This window comes from Syngnathus acus, chromosome 24, assembly GCF_901709675.1.
Source record: "Syngnathus acus chromosome 24, fSynAcu1.2, whole genome shotgun sequence".
Classification (NCBI taxonomy): domain Eukaryota; kingdom Metazoa; phylum Chordata; class Actinopteri; order Syngnathiformes; family Syngnathidae; genus Syngnathus; species Syngnathus acus.
In genome coordinates this window covers 7250465-7268495 of record NC_051108.1, presented here as the reverse complement: position 1 = coordinate 7268495, position 18031 = coordinate 7250465, and the positions used below count along the sequence as shown (strand labels likewise).

The 18031-nt window shown below is 43.8% G+C and overlaps 1 protein-coding gene across 1 annotated transcript; it reads right to left on the bottom strand.

The window, feature by feature from the left end:
• Positions 1 to 7072: 7072 nt before the first annotated feature.
• On the bottom strand, positions 7073 to 11756 carry LOC119118162 (terminal nucleotidyltransferase 5A-like). The gene is made up of 2 exons (XM_037244957.1): positions 10777 to 11756; positions 7073 to 9396 (listed from the first exon to the last, which is right to left on the bottom strand). The coding sequence occupies exons 1-2, from the start codon at positions 11176 to 11178 to the stop codon at positions 8581 to 8583; spliced, it is 1218 nt and encodes a 405-aa protein (XP_037100852.1). The 5' UTR covers positions 11179 to 11756; the 3' UTR covers positions 7073 to 8580.
• Positions 11757 to 18031: the final 6275 nt, after the last annotated feature.

Below are 18031 nucleotides of genomic sequence, written 5' to 3'. Positions count from 1 at the left end.
TGTTGGAGCACGCGGCCAGTTTGGTTATGAATGCGTGGGAAGGTTTGTAGTACCGTTCTGTGACCCGCATAACTTGCAATTAGATGACAGACAAGTACTTGACCTTCAAGCTGAAACTCGTGATTCTCTGGTATATTAGTGAAGAATCGACCCGATTTTTATTAGTGACTTAGCTTAATGCTAACATACAATGAAAACCATTGAGGGACAATATTAAAGTGTTTATTTTTTATTTATTTATTTATTTGCGGGCGCTTGAAATCACTATTATTTGCCCCGCAATGGAAATGAGTTTGACATTCCTTGCTCCGTAGCAAATTTGTACTCGTCGTGTTTTTGATAAAGACTTCCAAAGCGCCACCTGCGTTACTTTTACCACCAAACTCATCAAAGCGAGGAATTAAGGCGCTTTTCTCCCCCCAGGGGGCCGTGATTAATGACGGCTGCATTTGACTGGGCGTTGAAGGATCTCGAAGGCTGTAATTTGTGAGGGGAAGGGAAGCGCTCTTATAGTTTTTATGGTGCTTTACACCAGCTATCAGCACGTGATTTACGATCGGTTGAGGCTACGCGGGAGGAGCCGTCTTGTTTTTCCTCTGTGATGTACTATGGGGAGACCAATTCTGGAAGCGGCGACGGTGGCCTACGTAGCGATCTGGAAGCAAAAGACGAACATGGCTTGAATGAGGCACCGGCAGCTCGGCTGATGATTTGATCCCGGAGGCTTCAAAACAGCGCTCGGGCTAAACGATTGCGGGGGCAGTTGTCAGTAAACGTACACTAGGCGTGTAGGAACCACGCTTGTAAACAAACTAATTAGAGTGATGTATGTGGGAACGCAGTTGTTGGATCATAAACAATCCTCCAGTTCGTCTTCCAGTTTGCTGTCAAGCCGTACAGTATGGCTCCAGGTGTTACACGGCTGTATGTGCTTTATACAAATCGGGAACGTTAGCATGTAAATCTCGCTTCTTGCTAGCCGTGTACTACCCTAAGGGTGAGAAATATGCCTTGCGTGATGTCGCAAAGCATTCCCGCCATGCGTTCCCTATTACCATATTTGCCGAGGCTGAGTTCATCCGCCAAGAAAAATGTCCAACAATAATTTCGGCATGTTGGGATGATGATGAGGAGGAGCCAAGCTTGTTATTGAACAGATCTGTTCGCCTTGGCATGCACAATGATGCAAATCCATTTGTTTTGGGGGTTTTCCTCCTGCAAATATGAAAATGATAAAAAAAAAAAAATGTCCGCTGTTCAAGGCCTGGATGTTCTTCATTTTCTCAACACGTTTAGCTTATTTGACCTCGTTGACCGCCGTCTTAAGCAACTTGCGAGCAAGCCACCAAAATACTCATTAAAAGTTATGTTTTCTTCGCCGTCACACCGTCTTTGCCATTGTCCCTTTTTTCTCTCCCCAGATGTCTGCTCACCAGCTGCGTTCAAATTGCTTATTTAGCCCGCACAAACCCAATTGCGAGGAGTCCAGTATTTTTATCCCCCACTTATCTTTTTTGGCGCTGACGTCAATATGGAACAGATAGCTCGGGCTCTCGAGTGAGCGCAGACAAACACCACTTGTGGTCAGCGGAGGTCAAGAATTTGACTTTGTCTTTTTCACCGCTAATCGGATTAGTTTCGCAACTAATACGAAAGTGATTAGACCGCAGCGAGGAGGTGGAATTATTTGTTCTTTTTTTTGTTTTGTTTTTAGTTTAACTTGCCGGCCAAACATTGCATCAATTCAAACCAAATATATTTAGCAATAAAAAGTATTTCTCCTCCACCGTTGATGTAAAGCCGTCAAACACAAAGACTTGAGTCTTGACATTTTTTTTTTTTCACCTTCACAATGGCGCTCTGTGCAATGTGGCGTTTCCATGGTGACGGGGGAGGATGTTTTGATGCCAGCCTGTCTAAAGCGAGTTCAATGCAGACGTTATGCAGAGGCGGTTAATTTGAGTTACGACGATGACATCATCAAGCATTACATTGAATTGTAATGTTGAAGCACTTTTTTTTTTTTTTTAAATCTGCTGGCTAACTCTTTGCATCCTGCCCTCCTCTCGGCAGCGTCTACCTTTGTTCTGTCCTCACCTCTGACTGCCCTTTGCTGGGGTCATTTTCGAACCTACATTGCAAGAGCATAAATATGTGTTGAGCTCCAGCTAGCTTCCGTTATTTTGTGCTCGTGAAGAAACAAAAGCGGAGGTTCACCGGGATAGGAAGGTTTCTTTATAAAGTTACTGAATTAGCAAAAAAAACGTGACCTTACGTCAACCCTAGCGAGAGACATCCCCAAAAAAATCTGCCTGGCCAAGTAATTAACCATGTAATTAATTTCTGCTTTAAAGTCCTGAAAACATCTGTTTCCACTAATAGCAATGTCTATTCACCCCCTCCTCCCCCTCCCTCTCCCTAAGAAAAATCAAAGCCAACAGAACACATTGGCAAACTTAGTGTATTGTTATTATAAGATTCAACTTTGCATTTGATTTATGAATGTGAACTTCATCGGCGACCTAAAGGGATAACTATGTTTGCTGTGCAAACATGGCGGCGAACAGACACATGCAGTACTAGCACGCACGCAGCTGCTCGCTAGTCAATCACGCATGTTGCACGCTTTCCCTGACTGCTGCTGCTGCTAGCGTCGGTCAATATGTGCGGTGTGAAGGTAAGCTGAAGCAAAAGCTTTTCAGCTGCCACGGGTCCAGTTCTAAGATACTGCAGCTGGGTCACTTTGGGTTGTGAGGAGTTACCCGATTAGGACCCCGCCCCCTCCCTCCTGTCAAGTACGCGCTTGCATGTCGAGTTACGTTAACATGGAGGTGGTTTGCTTTTACGGCTCTCGCTTGTAAACTGCGTGTGATGTGATAATTGACGCAGACTAAACGACGCATTTTGCATGAACAAGATCGGGCCTTTTTCCGCTTCACGTTCCGGGATCGCAAATCATGGCCGTTACCCGATATTGACCATGTAAACAGCATGCTCTATCCCGCGTGCACGCCGTCTTTCTCAAGGCCGCTCAATAACGTCATGCCAGATGCACTTGAGCAGATGCAGGTGTGTTTCTGGCACGAGTGGAAATTCCTCAGGTGTGTTTGCTGTTAGAATGTGTTAATGACTGTCGTCAAGGTTAAGAAAAGGTGTGTTGGTTGGGAGAGTCAGCGGATGGGTGTTGTTGCGACCATGAAAATGCATATCTGGCAGTTTTCCACCCGACAGCGGGATGGTGAGAGGCAGCAAAGATATTGATGGAATATTAATTTCTCACCAAAGTTGAAAAGTTATGTCACATTTGTTAGGAGATTAGCAAAATTATCAATACTGTCCCAGCTCTGGTAAAAATCCTTAAAGGGGTGCCCATGTGTATTTTGAACTTTTCTGCTTAGTCAGCACACAAAGCTGCAAGTGCTCATAGATAACCCGGCTGTCTATATGACGGCACGCAGTCGTGATAGCCCACCCTCCTTGTTTCCTGGGCCTCCTCCTCGTTCTCCTCGTCCGGTCAACAGCTCGAAAGGATCACCCGAGACCCAGCTGCACCTGAGAGGAGGCGGAGGACAGGGCTTGCTTTCATGAGCAATGTGGAAGTGAGAAAGCTCCTGGGGTGGGACCACATGCCGGAATGTTGGGGAGAGGGCTAGCGGATTGAATGCATCTTCATATACATATTTTGCAGTCTTAGCTAGACAGGGACATGCATGAACAAATAAGTGATTTGTTACATTTATTTTTGGAACAATTACCTGCGTCACCTAATTAAAAGTGGACCAAATGTGGCTAATTAGCGTCTTGCCGCAAATAAAGCTCGTTTTGGTCATGAGAACCATCTCCGTCTGGAAACGGAAAGTTCCCAAATGGGGTTATGCCTACTTCCCAGCTGTCTGAATGTATAATAATAAAAGTCGGGTTTGCAGAAGACACCCCCCCCCCCCCCCTTTTTTTTTTTCCAGTATTTGACTTAACCGTCTGGCAGCGTTGCCACTCAATCCACACATGCCTCAACATTACTTATGGACGCCCGAGCGTCGATTTGACAGCGATTTCGCACGAAGGACTTTGTTGCACAATGAGCACGTGGATCCCGACAGTTGGCGAGCTCAAACTTGCACATAATAGTCTTCCCGAACGCGTCTGCTTTTAAAGAAACAAAAAAAAAGAACAGCTTCTACAAAGAGCGCCAAGGTGTGTCTTTGTTTGCAACAGAAGAAACCAAAGAAGCCGTCACATTGTGTTCTTGAGAGTTGACGCTCATTTCTTTTGTATTCAGAAGAACATGTTGCAGACAATAATTTCTATAATTGATATGTACCTAAACATCTTCTGCCGCGACACGCTCACTTCGCAGCTCTGATTTAAGAGGTCACATGACAAGAAGACTCCTAAATGACACTTTTGGCCCACTTTGAGTACAAGTCATTGGCGCTTTTAAAAACAAAACCTCACTTGCGACCTCAAAGTCGAGCAGTTATTTTTGGACACAACTTTTGCCAATCCGGGCAGTGAGACAACTATATTTGGCATACTGGCTTTTTAATCATCATTTTGTTGTTGTTTTAGACTTTCAATAACCGGCAGGGATTACATTGTAGCATGTGCATAAAACAATAAATTTCACGACTCCTGATCTTCCAGCGCAAACAAGCCAATCACTTCCAGCTCCGCGTGTCGGGTTACACATCATCGGCCGTGTTGGCGGAGGCCGGCCGCTCTCTGCCACGAAACAAGCTAATCTCTGTTCCAGCGTTGGCCTGCGTCCAGCTGGCCGGCGTTTACACAAGCCGGCATAAACACTTAAGATTGTGGATGAGTCTGATTTATTGCCCGAGCCCAGACGACTGTTTGGCATCCGGTGTCATGGAAAACTCTCATGGTCGTTGGTGTAGCCAGCAAGTATGACTTATTAGTAGCGTTTTTAGTGTCAGGCCTTGTAATCAAACCGGTGGGGTTTTGCTTGCCGATGTTTTTTGTACTCATGGCATTGAAAAGTCTTGATCTAAAAAAAAAAATCAACCCACTTTAGGATCATTTGGAGAGTGTCTGTGGGAAATATTGCGGGTGCATGTGTTCATTTGTCTTCCTTGCATTATGGCTCTCCAGTTGGAGACAAAAGGCATCCATGACAGGTCCAAGATGAGAATAATTTAAGATTTTGGCTGAGGGCGGCCTTGACTCTAATCTCCGTTCCAGTTTCATCATCCAAGCATGACTTTATTCATCTGGCAAAAGTAAAGGGTCCCCACCAAATTGTCCCCACAAAGTTATTCTGAATGTGAATAAGAAGAATTAGTTTTTCGGGATACGAGCCGTCGTTCGGCTATAACTCAACTCGGCTCATTTTGAAAAAAAAAATATTTCAATGCCATTCAAAGTTGACGTGCTTTTTAATGCTAGCGCATGATGGGAAACGCCATAGATGGGCTAACGAAAAGCAACCGTTTAGCAGCGCTCTGTTTGAACCGATTAATTGCACTCCCATTCATTTTGATAGGCAAGGATGACTTGAATTAAGACGCCGCTATATGTTGCGCTTCCTCCATCCAAAAACTGATCAATGAATACACGTACGCACACAGTTGCATCCTTCTCGTCAGTCCACTCTCATACACTTGAACACACACACACACTTGTTGTTTCTCACAGTCTGGCTGTTGTTTGATTTACTCGCTGACCTCTGATCTGGGCTGGGAGGAGATGTACTCTTTGGCCCTGCTGCCGTTCCAACTGGTCCATCTCCAACATAACTGGAGTTTGTACGTGTGAGAGTGTGTTTGCGATGATGACCGCATCAAGTTTAACATTTCCTGTCTCAAACAAACACTCAGCCGCACACACAGAAATGCACAAGTAATTCAATATGTGCTGCACTTTTTATGATAATTTCCTTTTTTAACGATGCAGACAATCAACTAAAGATGCACATCACATTTCAAAGGAATCTTTTTGTATGTGTGCGTGCGTGTCTTGGATTGCTCATGAAGTTTCCAATGCCATGTGTCGCCTTTATTGGCTTTTGTGGTGCTTTCTCCAGTCGCAAAGCGGACACGTAGCAAAACTTAACCGAGCAAAAGCGGATCTGTGAGAGGGAGGGCTGCGCCGCTGTGGATGTGGTCACATATTACTTCACAATGCCCGATTTGATTCTCAATTCATGTGAAACTGTTCCGTTTGGCAATGCCTCTTCATTGATTAGTTCTGTCCTAAGGGGATATTTGTGTTTGAAACGTCAACAAATCATTAGTACAAAGGTTGAATTCCTTAAGAAAAATGAGCGGGAGGCAGATTTCCTCTGCTCGGTGCTCCCTTTGAGACTCTATATGTAGACTAAAATTTTTGCTGCTGCATCTCCCTGCTCTGGTGTCCTCGTTTGCTCCCTCATTGTACAAAAACACCTCAATCCCTCGTTCTCACTTCCCGTTGAACCCTTGATAAGGAAGTGGACTGCATTTTTTGGTTGCTATTCTTTCCAGTCCTAGCGAGCTTCGGCGGACGGATTGTAAATCTTTTTGCGGTGACACAGTACGTAGCGAGGAATAATAATCAGCTTTCTGTAACTGGCCTAATGTCTTTACAGTGGCTGAGCGCAGGGCAGCGCCGTTCTATATTTAGAAGTGGATGACATTGACGCTCTCGTTAGCATACTTTGATTCGTATCTACGACTAGTAAGTTGTGCTAAGAATATTCAAGTGAAAGCCATTTGAAATTGGGCTCTCCCTTTTTTTGTTTACCACCATTATTAGAAAACAAGTTGTGGAAAAATAGTGAAACACTGAAGATGTGCTTTTCAGAGTGTCGTTTTACCTGTAATGCCCCACCTTGGACATCTCGGCATGTTGCGCGATTAAATCGTCCGTGCCAAGGCAAGCTAATGAAGGTTGGCAAGCAGCGCGATGACGGCCGCCGGCTTGTCGGTGACGTCTCGCCCGGGGGAAATCCCTCAGCTTCAGCTGTCACCGGCTGGCAGAGGCCCAGCGCGGGCACCTTCGAGCGTTGACCCTTCGGCGACTTTTACTTTCACCTGCGAACGGATGCTGAAACGTGAAGGAAGTGACTCACTCGCAGTCTTTCTTTTTTTACTTTAATCATTAGATTCCAGCACACGCACACCATTGGAATTGTCATTTCTGTGTGAAAAAAAAAATACACCAGGGACAATCTCTCCAAAGGGGTGAATGTGCTGAATGACGCAGTGATCACAATTAACACCTCCGAGTCATCGCATCAATCATTGGCCCGCTGTATATCACAAAAAAAAAGACAAACCTGTACAAGAAAAATCTGATTGATAGAAAAACTGGAACGCCACTCCAAAACATTTCCAGATAGAAAGCTTCTTGTGCAACAGTTCACAGTAGGGAAAGGAGTTGTTCAATCTGAATTGAATCCCGTCTTGAATCAACCAAGGCAAAATGGAGTGCATTAATCAATACATCCACCTCTACTCACTACCACCATGACATGGAATGGTCACACACAAAAAAAAAAGCAAAAAAGAATTTTGGGACGTGTAATTGATTGTTTTTTTTAATTAGTCTGTATAATTAAAATTTGCTTTAATTTTTTTTGTCCACTTCAGCATTTTTATGATCCCTTTACCCGGATGATAAGAAATCAAACTGTCTGTAATGGGCTTGTTGTTTTTCCCCTTTCTATTTTATTAGCGCAAGCATTTTTATGTCAAAGCACTCTACCGCTTCTCTTCACTTCTTTGCGTCACCGTGCAGTTAGTTATGTGTCGTTACTTCCTCTTTGGTAATCGGCCGAGTTTCAGGCGAGAGCCACAACTACTACATGAACAAATAAAAACACGCTTGGGGCCTCAGTGTAAAATATATATATATATATATATATATATATATCCTGACTCCGCATATTTAGCAATACATTCATTCTTAGCTTGGAAATACGTACACCACTGAGCACACTTTGCACCCCCCACCCTCGAGAAATTGCAAAAATATATTTTTCCATTTTTTTCTTCTTTTTTTAGGCACTTAGTTGCTGTGAAGAATTAAAACGTACGTGCATTGCATTGCATTGCTGTTTCTCTTGTCCTCACTCTTGTTCTCTTGAGTCACTTCTGTGTTTTTGCATGATTAAAGGTGTCACATGGTAACTGACAGAAAATCCCAGCTATATTTGATCATGACTCATCATCTTGAGAACATCACTCTCATTGACTGTTCTAGATGCATAACTTATTCTACTGCCACTCCTAGTGACTCAGTAAGATTCTGTATCAGGCTCTTTTCTAAAGAGGATAAAGTATTCATGCCTGAGAATTCTTATGTCGATTCGTGTTGCTCCACCGTTGATGTTCAAATATCTATCGATTCCAAAATTGCGACTCAATGCTAACCGTTAGCATGTCAAAGGCATCTTGCATTGCTTGTTAGCATTAAGCTAAGTCAACTATGTCATTTTAATGACACAATGGTTTGGTCCCTTACTGCTTACAACAAAGATACTGTGTGAAAAATCGATCGTCCTTTGTTGTTGAACGTTACAGCATCGAGGAAGCAATGCACGTTTGGGAGAAATTCGTCAAGGGCGCAGCCGTAGTGCAGGGTCTAGTTACAGGGCAGCCAGGTAGCATGCATGGGATGCTGCAAGGGAGGAATGTAGTGGCGGGGTGGCGAGGGCGGGCAGGTGAAGAGGGGCTGGACCTGGGCCACATAGTAGTTGCTAAAGTTGCAGTTGGAGACGTACGGGGCGGGCTGGTAAAAGCAGGTGACGTTGGCGGCATTGGGGATGGCATTGTGCTCGGCCAGCGCGCGCCATGCCAGCGAGGAGATGAGCCCTAGCGTCTGCCGCAGCTCGTAGCCCATCAGGCACACGGTGCTCTCCTTCACCACTTGGTGCAGCACAGCCAGGTAGTCGTACTTCCTGTCCTCCAAGTCCACAAAGTGGTTCTGTAGGAAGGACTCCAGCTTGCGCCTCTGATCACTCACGTCGGGAAAGTCGATGAAGAAGCGCGAGCACATGTAGCGCTCTAAAAGTTTCATCTCCGTGTCGGAAGCCGCGCGGAAACCCCGCACCAGCAGGTGGCAGTACTTGAGCAGGCCGCCGCCGCGGATCTCCTCGGGGCTCCTGGTGCAAATTAGACGCTTGCGCAGGTGGTCCAGGGCGGCGGGGAAGTTGCCGTAGACGCTCTCGCCAAAGACAGTGGGGTGGAAGGAGGCGGCCATGGGGTGCTCGGAGCACTCGTGGAAGAGCAGCAGCGAGTCCAGGCGGATCTGGAAGGAGTCCACGCTGAACTCAAACTGCCGCCGCAGGGAGTCCACAAACTTGAGCTCCACGTTCTTGCCGCGGTTGTTGTACAGCGAGATGAGGCTCCAGCGGTCCGAGTCGTTACACACCTTCACCATCTTTTGCACGTAGGCCTCCTGCAAGAACATCAAAGAAGACTAAATTAGGAGAATTTACAATTTAATTATGGTTCATTTGCTTTAAGCCCGTTATTTTAATGCAAATTTGGTGAGCGGTGTAATTGGATACAAAGCGTTGAATTTATCACAGCACATATAAACGGTCCCCAAATTGATTTTGTATCCAAAGTTGAAGCCATTGCAATTCCACAAAACCAGTCTCATTAAGCCACACCTCAAAAAGTTCTATAAATCATTCTTGAATTGGACGTCGTCACGTTTCCACCCTTAGGTCATGGGACTAGGTCAGCGGTGGCCAACCCGCGGCTCGCGAGCCGCATGCGGCTCTTTGCCGGGTTTCATGCGGCTCTTTTACGTTCGCTTCGCTTCGGGGGGGGGGGGGGGGTGTTAATGGGACGTCAAACGCTGCGTGTTCGCTTCGGGGGGGGGGGGGGGGGGTCGAGATGTGGCTCTTTGCGGTACACAGTAAAAAAAATTTGGCTCTTAGTCTCTGACTGGTTGGCCACCCCTGGACTAGGTGGCTAACATGCTAGCATCACAATGCTAGGGATGTCATTGGGTTCTTGCCTGGTATTTGTTCATGTAAGATACTAAAAATGGTAACCTCTTAATTTCCTATAGGGTCAAATAAATGATTACACAGGAGACTGTTAATATTGGTTGTAATCGACATGTACAAGGTGTAAAAATGTTCCGTTAAAAAAATAAGCAGAACCAGCCCCAGTGATAGACCACAAAGTTTTGAACAAGCCGCCCAGCTTCTTGTTGCGTGTGTTTCCTAACTTCGCTTCCTGTGTCACAAGTCAGGACGAAGTATGCAATAGTTTGTTTTGCTTTTATTTATTATGTTGATGTCATCTGGCGGCAGGGAGCCATTTATTTATGTGGATCTAAATCCAGTTGGAGTAGATGGAATCCTAATTTTTCATGTTACTTGTCCCTGACATTTTGCTAGTCACATCTTTAAGCACACAACATAGTCCAAAGTTAGCTTTCCACAGCATCTCACTGTCCAATACTATCAGTGAGGAAAAGGGTCGAAAATAATTTCCAAGGTATTAAATATACCATGGAATGAAGTGTTGTGACAGAAAAACTGGGCATCGAGTGGCCTACAGCAACAATGAAGGTGCTGCAGGAATTTCTGGCAAGTGCATTAGTGCATGTGACAACAATCTTCCATCTACTTATGTCTGAACTATGGGGTAGAGTAGCAAGACGGACTGGTCTTCAAATGGCCGGAAAAAAACCTACCAGAACAGTTGAACTCTTTGTGTGTGCGGAAAACTAGTGTTTTGAAACATAAGAATGCGACCCTCATCCAATGACTGACAACCCCCCAACAGTTATGTGCACTGACACCATTCTTGAATTTACCTTTAACGTCAAAGGCGTGATCCTCTCCTTATTGACTCCCTCGGGCAATAAGTCCAGCAGGCAGTCAAGCACTAAATCTTTCACGATCTGGAAGTCTTTCTCCCCCTTGAGCTCGGCGCAGAAGATGAGGTCCAGGTCATTCCACCCAAGGCCGCTGTCCTCGTGCAGCACGTAGCTGGCCGCCGAGCCGTTGAGCCGCACCTCCCGGACGCGGATGTGCGTTTGTTCCATGCGGCTGCGGACCGCCTTGACTATGTCGCGCGGCTTTACCTCCAGCGTAGGGAAGTTCCACCGACCGTGGATTGGGATGGAGCCGGCCAGGATGGCATCCAAACGCTGCACTTGCTCCCAATCGAGCACGCTCAAGCTGACGCTCTCCACGCCGTCCTCGTTGTCACCCATCGTCCTTGTCAAAACTTCTTTTTTTTTTAACTCAAAGTCCCGGAAGAGTTGCCGGGGCAACTTTGGCGCACTGGAATCAGTCTCTCTTGTGCGCAAATCGAACGTGGTTGTCCTACCTAACTAAATTCAGCAGACGCCTCAACCTGAGGCTTATTGGTCACCGCGCACCGCTTCGCAAACAGGGTCCGCAGAAACAGTTTTTTCAGGCCCCCGACTTGTCCATCACGTTCCGTTAACGCTTCAAAGTTTTGGCGGCCTTAAACGCACACGTCGTAAAGTGCCAAAAAATGTCTTATGGTAGCAGAATTGCACTTTTGCTCCCAGTCTTAATCCACTGACCCATCCATGTTGTCCCAAAGAAGCAGACCGCTTTCCGCGCAGTTAGACACACGCGACTCAAAGTACGTGAAAACGACTTTGCAGCCTTCTCTCTTCTCCGCACCTTCGATCAAGCGCCGTATGTCGTCTTCGCACTTACATTTTGCTCCGTTTCTCCGTCGCCAACAGCGCGTGATGTCATCGAGTTTGAAGTTGCACAGCTGCAAGGGGGCGAGCCTGTGGCCAGCTTCCCGTCTGACTGTCAGGGGGGCGGGGCTCGCGTTGATTGACTGGCGGCATTTCCAGGCTGGGGAAGCGGAGGCGGTACTGGAGAAACCCAGAAGACTCGAGAAGGGTTACTTAACCTCTACTGAGTCATATTTTACATCGGCAAAAAAAGTCTTTCCACAAGTCTCGCTACTACGCGGAAGTGCATTTAAATTAAATTAAAATTGAGATAATGGGGTTGCACAAGTTTGTACACCCTCTTTTTGTGAACGTTGTGTTCATAATTAACCAATTGCTTTCAAACTCGGGTTAAATGGGAGTGACAAACACAAATCAAATTCAGAAGTTTTCATTACATTTTTATAGTCAATGTATTTTCTGTGGTGCAGAAAAAAAACATATACGTATTGTAAATTGAACCTCATAACCAGATGGGTCATAGTTGCAGGATGATAGTTGAGCACTTTGAGTGGTGTGCGGGCGGGCCTTGAGAACATCTCGCTGCCCTCTCAGGGAATGTTCTTTACACCCTTTCAGACTTGAGTTTTACATCCTTTGTATGCAACTAAATGGTCGTCACTTCTGTAACTCCAGAAATGTTTACTCTTTCTTGAAATATTTTATTGGCAAACTGTGGTCCACTGCGGCCCTATTTATCAGGAAGTCTCTGTCAGCCAACATACTTGCGTCATGGCAGACAAGCCCATAAACCAGCTTACTGCAGATTACCAGGTGTGTGTGCGGTCACACACATTCAGACTCTCATGTGCAGACAAAAGCATGTGTGCGTACTTGCACCTTCTCCTTTCATAATTGCAATTACTTAATTACACTGAATAACAGCATTTGTTTTCGTCAAAGATTTTTTGTCTGTCCCGAAGCATATTTTGTTATACTACACAAAGAAAAATCCAAATTCTGACTTTGGATGGATAATGCAAAAACCTTTCAAAATCGATTGCATCAAGAACAGTGATAAAGCGGGGGGAATACTCTAATTCAAGTACAGCCCATTATTGTTAGTTGCATTTCGGTGTGCTTAAGCTTGAACGTTAATAAGGAAAATGTTTCAGGGTGACTTTGCAGAGGCGAGACGGCCCGGCCACACTCTCCCACTTTCTCCCATTCATCAGCAGGCTCAATGTCAGACTTAGCGCAAAACGGTGACTTACCTGCCCTCTGACCCATCAAGTGGATGACACTGGCTTGCTCTACATTGTCTGACGACATCAGCGGATTGATGTGGGGATTTCTGACAGGGCTTGTCGGCAGCCTGCCAAAAGGCCGGGACCGGGGCCCGCCGTTCACGTTTTGTGATTGACTGACTGCTTGCGTCATTTTAGTAAGGCGCTTTAGTCATCGGCGGTTTGTAAAATCGAATATTTTTGGGGGGAATTGTAAAATAAACAGTCATACAGAATTCACTTTTAATGATCACAGCATCCAAAGCCACCTTTCCCATTCTCCAGCCATATCCTTATGTATCCGCAATTCCATGTGGAAGTTAATTAAGAGATTACAGTGAGCCCGTTAGCAGAATGTGCCTTCCGCGTTCCCTCCTATTTTTACTCTTTTGTCATTAGTCGAGAGCGAAAGTATCCCACTAAAACGTTTCAACAAAAAGACAAAGATTAAAATGACCATATAAGTCCTATAAATGTTAGGCTGTGTTCTGAATCATAAACACAATTGAATGAGTGTCTACATGTGTTGCTGTGCCGTTTGTGTTCTACTGCCCAATGCTTGTGGGGTTATAACACCATGAGTATTTATGCTATTCATTAGCCTGTTAATGGCACATATATTAGCATTATGCTAGCTGGACATTCTTGAATCAAAATTGATTGGTTCCTTTAGTGCAGTGGTTCTTAACCAGGGGTGCTCGCACCCCCTAGGGGTGCGAGAATGCTTCCTAGGGGGTGCGAGGATACCGTGGGGGAAATTTACAATTTTTCGGGGATAATGGTCAGGTAACCGAAAAAAGTGAAAAATTCTGGAAATCAAGAAGTCATTGTGTTAATTGGCATTAGGGATAATGCTAATTAAGCCTTATAGCTGTAAAGTAAACCAATTATTATTATTATAATCATTTAGGGTTAGGGTTAGGGGTGCGAGAACTGGTTGGTGAATTGAATGGGGTGCGAACAAGGAAAAAGGTTAAGAACCACTGCTTTAGTGGCTCAAAGTTGTTGCATTCTTAAGTCAAGCTATCACTAGAGCATTGTTTCTATGCGCGTCTTTTTGTTTCCAGTCTGCACCTGCCATCCTGTAATCTTGTCATCTGTGACGTAAAGCCTGCACATACTCGTGCAGACGTGCAAAGCCCCCATCCATTCGAACCCCGAGGCTTGCATGGAGACCTCTGCCGACCAAAGTCCACCTTGAAGAACGCGTTTATAAGCCCCCACTAAACTCTTGCAAGGCCACTAATGAGATTCGCTGATGCGCCTGCTCAACTCTAAAAAGACGCCGTCCACTAAGATGGCTCCTTTTCACACCTTTGAGTTCGAAAGTGGAACAGGGAGAACACGGCAATGTCAGCAGGAAGTCAACTGGCTGCGTTTCCCCTCACTCCACACTGAAACGTTTTTACTCCGAACATTTGTGTATCTTTGTCAAACGAGAAGACGTTCCCCTGAGCAAAACAGGAAATCTTAGCAAATCTTTCTGCACCGGGATCGATTAGCAACTTAATAAATCGTGCGCGTACGCAGGAGACTACTCCCGCGCACACAGTTTTCCCTGCATGCCAAAATAAAGCTTTTAATAATCCCCTAAAAGTGTCACAAACATACTCTGATATAATTCAGTCCTTGCTCCAAGAATAATTGCGTCTGTCTGGGCACAAGGCCTCAATCCAATCGCCTGAAAGAGTTGCAGCGCCATCTGCCGGAAGTCCGCGCGTGTCTGTCCGAATCTCTAGGTGACGCTGTTTCACCATCCCATTTCTTGCCACGCTTGAGTCCTTTTTCCACATTAGAGTACTTTCTTGTACAGCTGAGCTGTCAGCAAAAGTACTTATAAAATAAAGTAAAAGAATAAAAAATAGCTGTAAAATAAAAGGGTTTATTCGACTCCTGAATTTAAAATTAAAACCCCATGCTTAATGCTAATCTGTTAACAAATACAAATAAATAAGATGACCTTGAAGAAAAATCACATTCAATCATATTGAGGGGACAGAAAATCGCCATTACATTATTTTCAAAATAATTCAGCCCTGCTTTTATGATATGAAAACGTCATCTCATCGCTTTCCTAACATTGTAAACATGAGGCTAACAAAACCTTCAGCCATTTCACCCCCAACAGCTATTTGCCTTTAACCTCCTTTCGTGTCTGTTATTTTAGTTTTGTGTTTTATAGACGCATAGATTTTTGTTTTGACGCCCGCGATGATTACTGTCCACAAACAACGCAAAGTCGGAAAACAAAGCAACGCCCGCTTCGGTTTAAGAGGTTGTTCTTGAAGATTATTGTCATTGGCTCACGCCGCAACAACTTGGACTCAACCGAGTGCAGTCGAGCATTGTGGCATTGCGTCCTCGCGCATTATTTATTAGGCCACGATCTTCGCTCTTGTGTCATTAATAATTGTGACGTGTTTATAATCCTGTTCTTTTCCTGTTTAGAGAAAATTCTAGTTTGGTGTTTGTGCTTTGAAATAGCCGTTGTCTGTTCTACATTTGCATTAAGCTAGCAACGCCTTCCATTAGGCATCTGTTAAGGAAATACCCAGAATGTAATCACAAGTTCATACAGATGGAATCACAGCGCTTTGTCCAAAATGTTGATAACTTCTCTGCTCAATTCCCAACCATACTTCTTCCTGACTCATATCAGGCTTGGATGTCTTTCAAAAGAAATATTAAGACTTGCGCCAGACAGAGGAAAATACAGCCATAAAGTGGACAGCTTTGAATTGGCGGTTGGAGGTCAGGCCGTTGTGACAACACAGCCGCTTTCCCTTGGACAGACTTCCATACTGGCCATTCCTCCCGTCCACGTATCGTGTGTTGAAGTGTCACACGCGCGGTGGTCTGCCCCAATGTTGTGCGCCGTAAGTCCAAAGGGAATGCACGACCGTCTGTAAGCAGAACTAATGGACCACACACGTGCGCACACTAAACAGACCTACAGCAGGCAAAGAATTACAAACATCCATCATTTGGCCTGTTTATTCTTTCAGTAGTATTTTTGTTTTCAGTTTAGTCATTTTCTATTCTTTTGTTTTGTTTTTGAACTAAGCTACAGAAGCTCTTATCTTTGCTTATAAAGTATGTCGGGATAATGTCGCGTACGTGTGTTTCTTATGGTGCTGCATTTGAGTAGAAGAGCATGTCCAGAGCGTGAGGGGAGCAGCTGGGAATAAATTGAAGGCTGAGTCACCAACACTTAAGTCCACATGCTCTCCCTTTCTGCTGCAGCTGTTTTGACCCTATCTTGCTGCATTTGCTTTTTTTGTAGTTGTTAGTTTTTAATTAACAAAACTGCTGTCTAGACTGTGGAATGGAACATCCAATGTACAGTGGAGCCTCGGTTTTCGACCACAATCCGTTCCAGAAGGCTGTTCGAGAAGTGAATCGTTCAAATTCCGCGTCATGTTTTCCCATTACAAATAATGGGAGAAAATTCAATCCGTTCCAAGCCAAAAAACGCTTTTTTAAAGCATTTTTTCATTAGTTTACACCATAAACTGCATAAATAAGTGAGTAGGTAATGTATAAATAAGTAATATAAATAATAAACTGAATTAATAGAGTAGGCTAGGCTGGGGAATGTATTGCCGTATCTGCAGCAACTCGCTTGTGTGTTTCATTCTAATAGTAAAAGATTTATTTTTAAATTGTGAGGGAAAATAAAGCACATCAAAACATTTTTTTTATTTTTACCAATGAAAGACAACATTTCAAAGATCATGTGAAAGAAAACAGCAAAAACGTTTTCTTAATTTCAAAAAACAAAAACAAAAAAAACTGCAGAAATTCTAATGAAAGATAACATACAGTATACGTACTGTATCAAAGTTCGTGTGCAGCAAAAACATTTTCTTTCTTAATTTCAAAAAACAAAAACAAAAAAAACTGCAGAAATTCTAATGAAAGATAACATACAGTTATACATACTGTATCAAAGCTCGTGTGGAGCAAAAAGAGCAAAAACATTTTCTTAGGTACAGTACGTATTTTCACCAAAAAAAAAAAGTTTATTGGTCCCCTCCCATAAAAACACGTCTGTTGGTGTTGTCTCTCTCTTCAGTTGGGAAGACTCTTCCACTGGGTGTTCTTTCCTTTTTGCAAAGAACCTATCAAGTGTAACTTGTTTCTGCCTTCTATTAAGAATGTAATAACGAACGGAGTCAGTTGGCATGCGGGTCCTCTCGGCTCATCTCGCGAGGTTCGACAACCGAAATTTTGTCCAACATCCGAAGCAAAAAAATCTCGAATTTTTTGTTCGAATACCGATTTGTTCGAGAACTGGGACGTTCGAAAACCGAGGCTCCACTGTACAGTAAATGGAGGAATTAATGATTGTAGTGCATTTTAGGTTCTTCCATTTTGTAGGTCATGTAAGTATAGATGTTGGGTCGATATATAAAGGTACTGACACAGGACTTTTTTTTTTTTTTTTTTGCAGTAAATGACTGATTATACAATCCACCAGTCAATCGCACGCATACTGTAGGCCAGTGGTTCTCAAACTTTTTTCAATGATGTACCCCCTTTGAAATGTTTTTTCAGCCAAGTACCCCCTGACCAGCGCAACACATTTCTGGTCGAAAAGAAAGAGGTACAGGATTGTCCCATCAGTGTTTGATTTATTAAAGTTAAACAACTTGTAGCAATGTACCTGACAGATATATTTATGTTTCAAACATTGCATATAGAAACAAAAACGATAAACAGTAAACAGTGACCACCAAGAAGGCATAAACCCTTTCAAAACTCAAATACTGTATGCAGAACACTGCTAATTTATATCAATCTTTCTTGTAATAATCTCTTGCAAGAAAATAAAAATATACATAACTAAAAATGCGTTCACAAAAATAAATTAACTTAATTATAAATAAATAATATCTTGTTTACAAAATAAATTGATAACTTAATAATAAATTAAGATTTGCTCATAAAAAATAATCTACTTGACCTCTTTTGGGATAAAAAAAGAAACTTATTTTTCCTCTTAAAATTGAATTGTTGCATTGAACATTTGATTTTGATTTGACAAGCATTGAACAGTGTTGAAGCTTGAATGAGTCTTGCACTCATACTACATTTTAGTGAGAAACATGGAGCTATGGTGA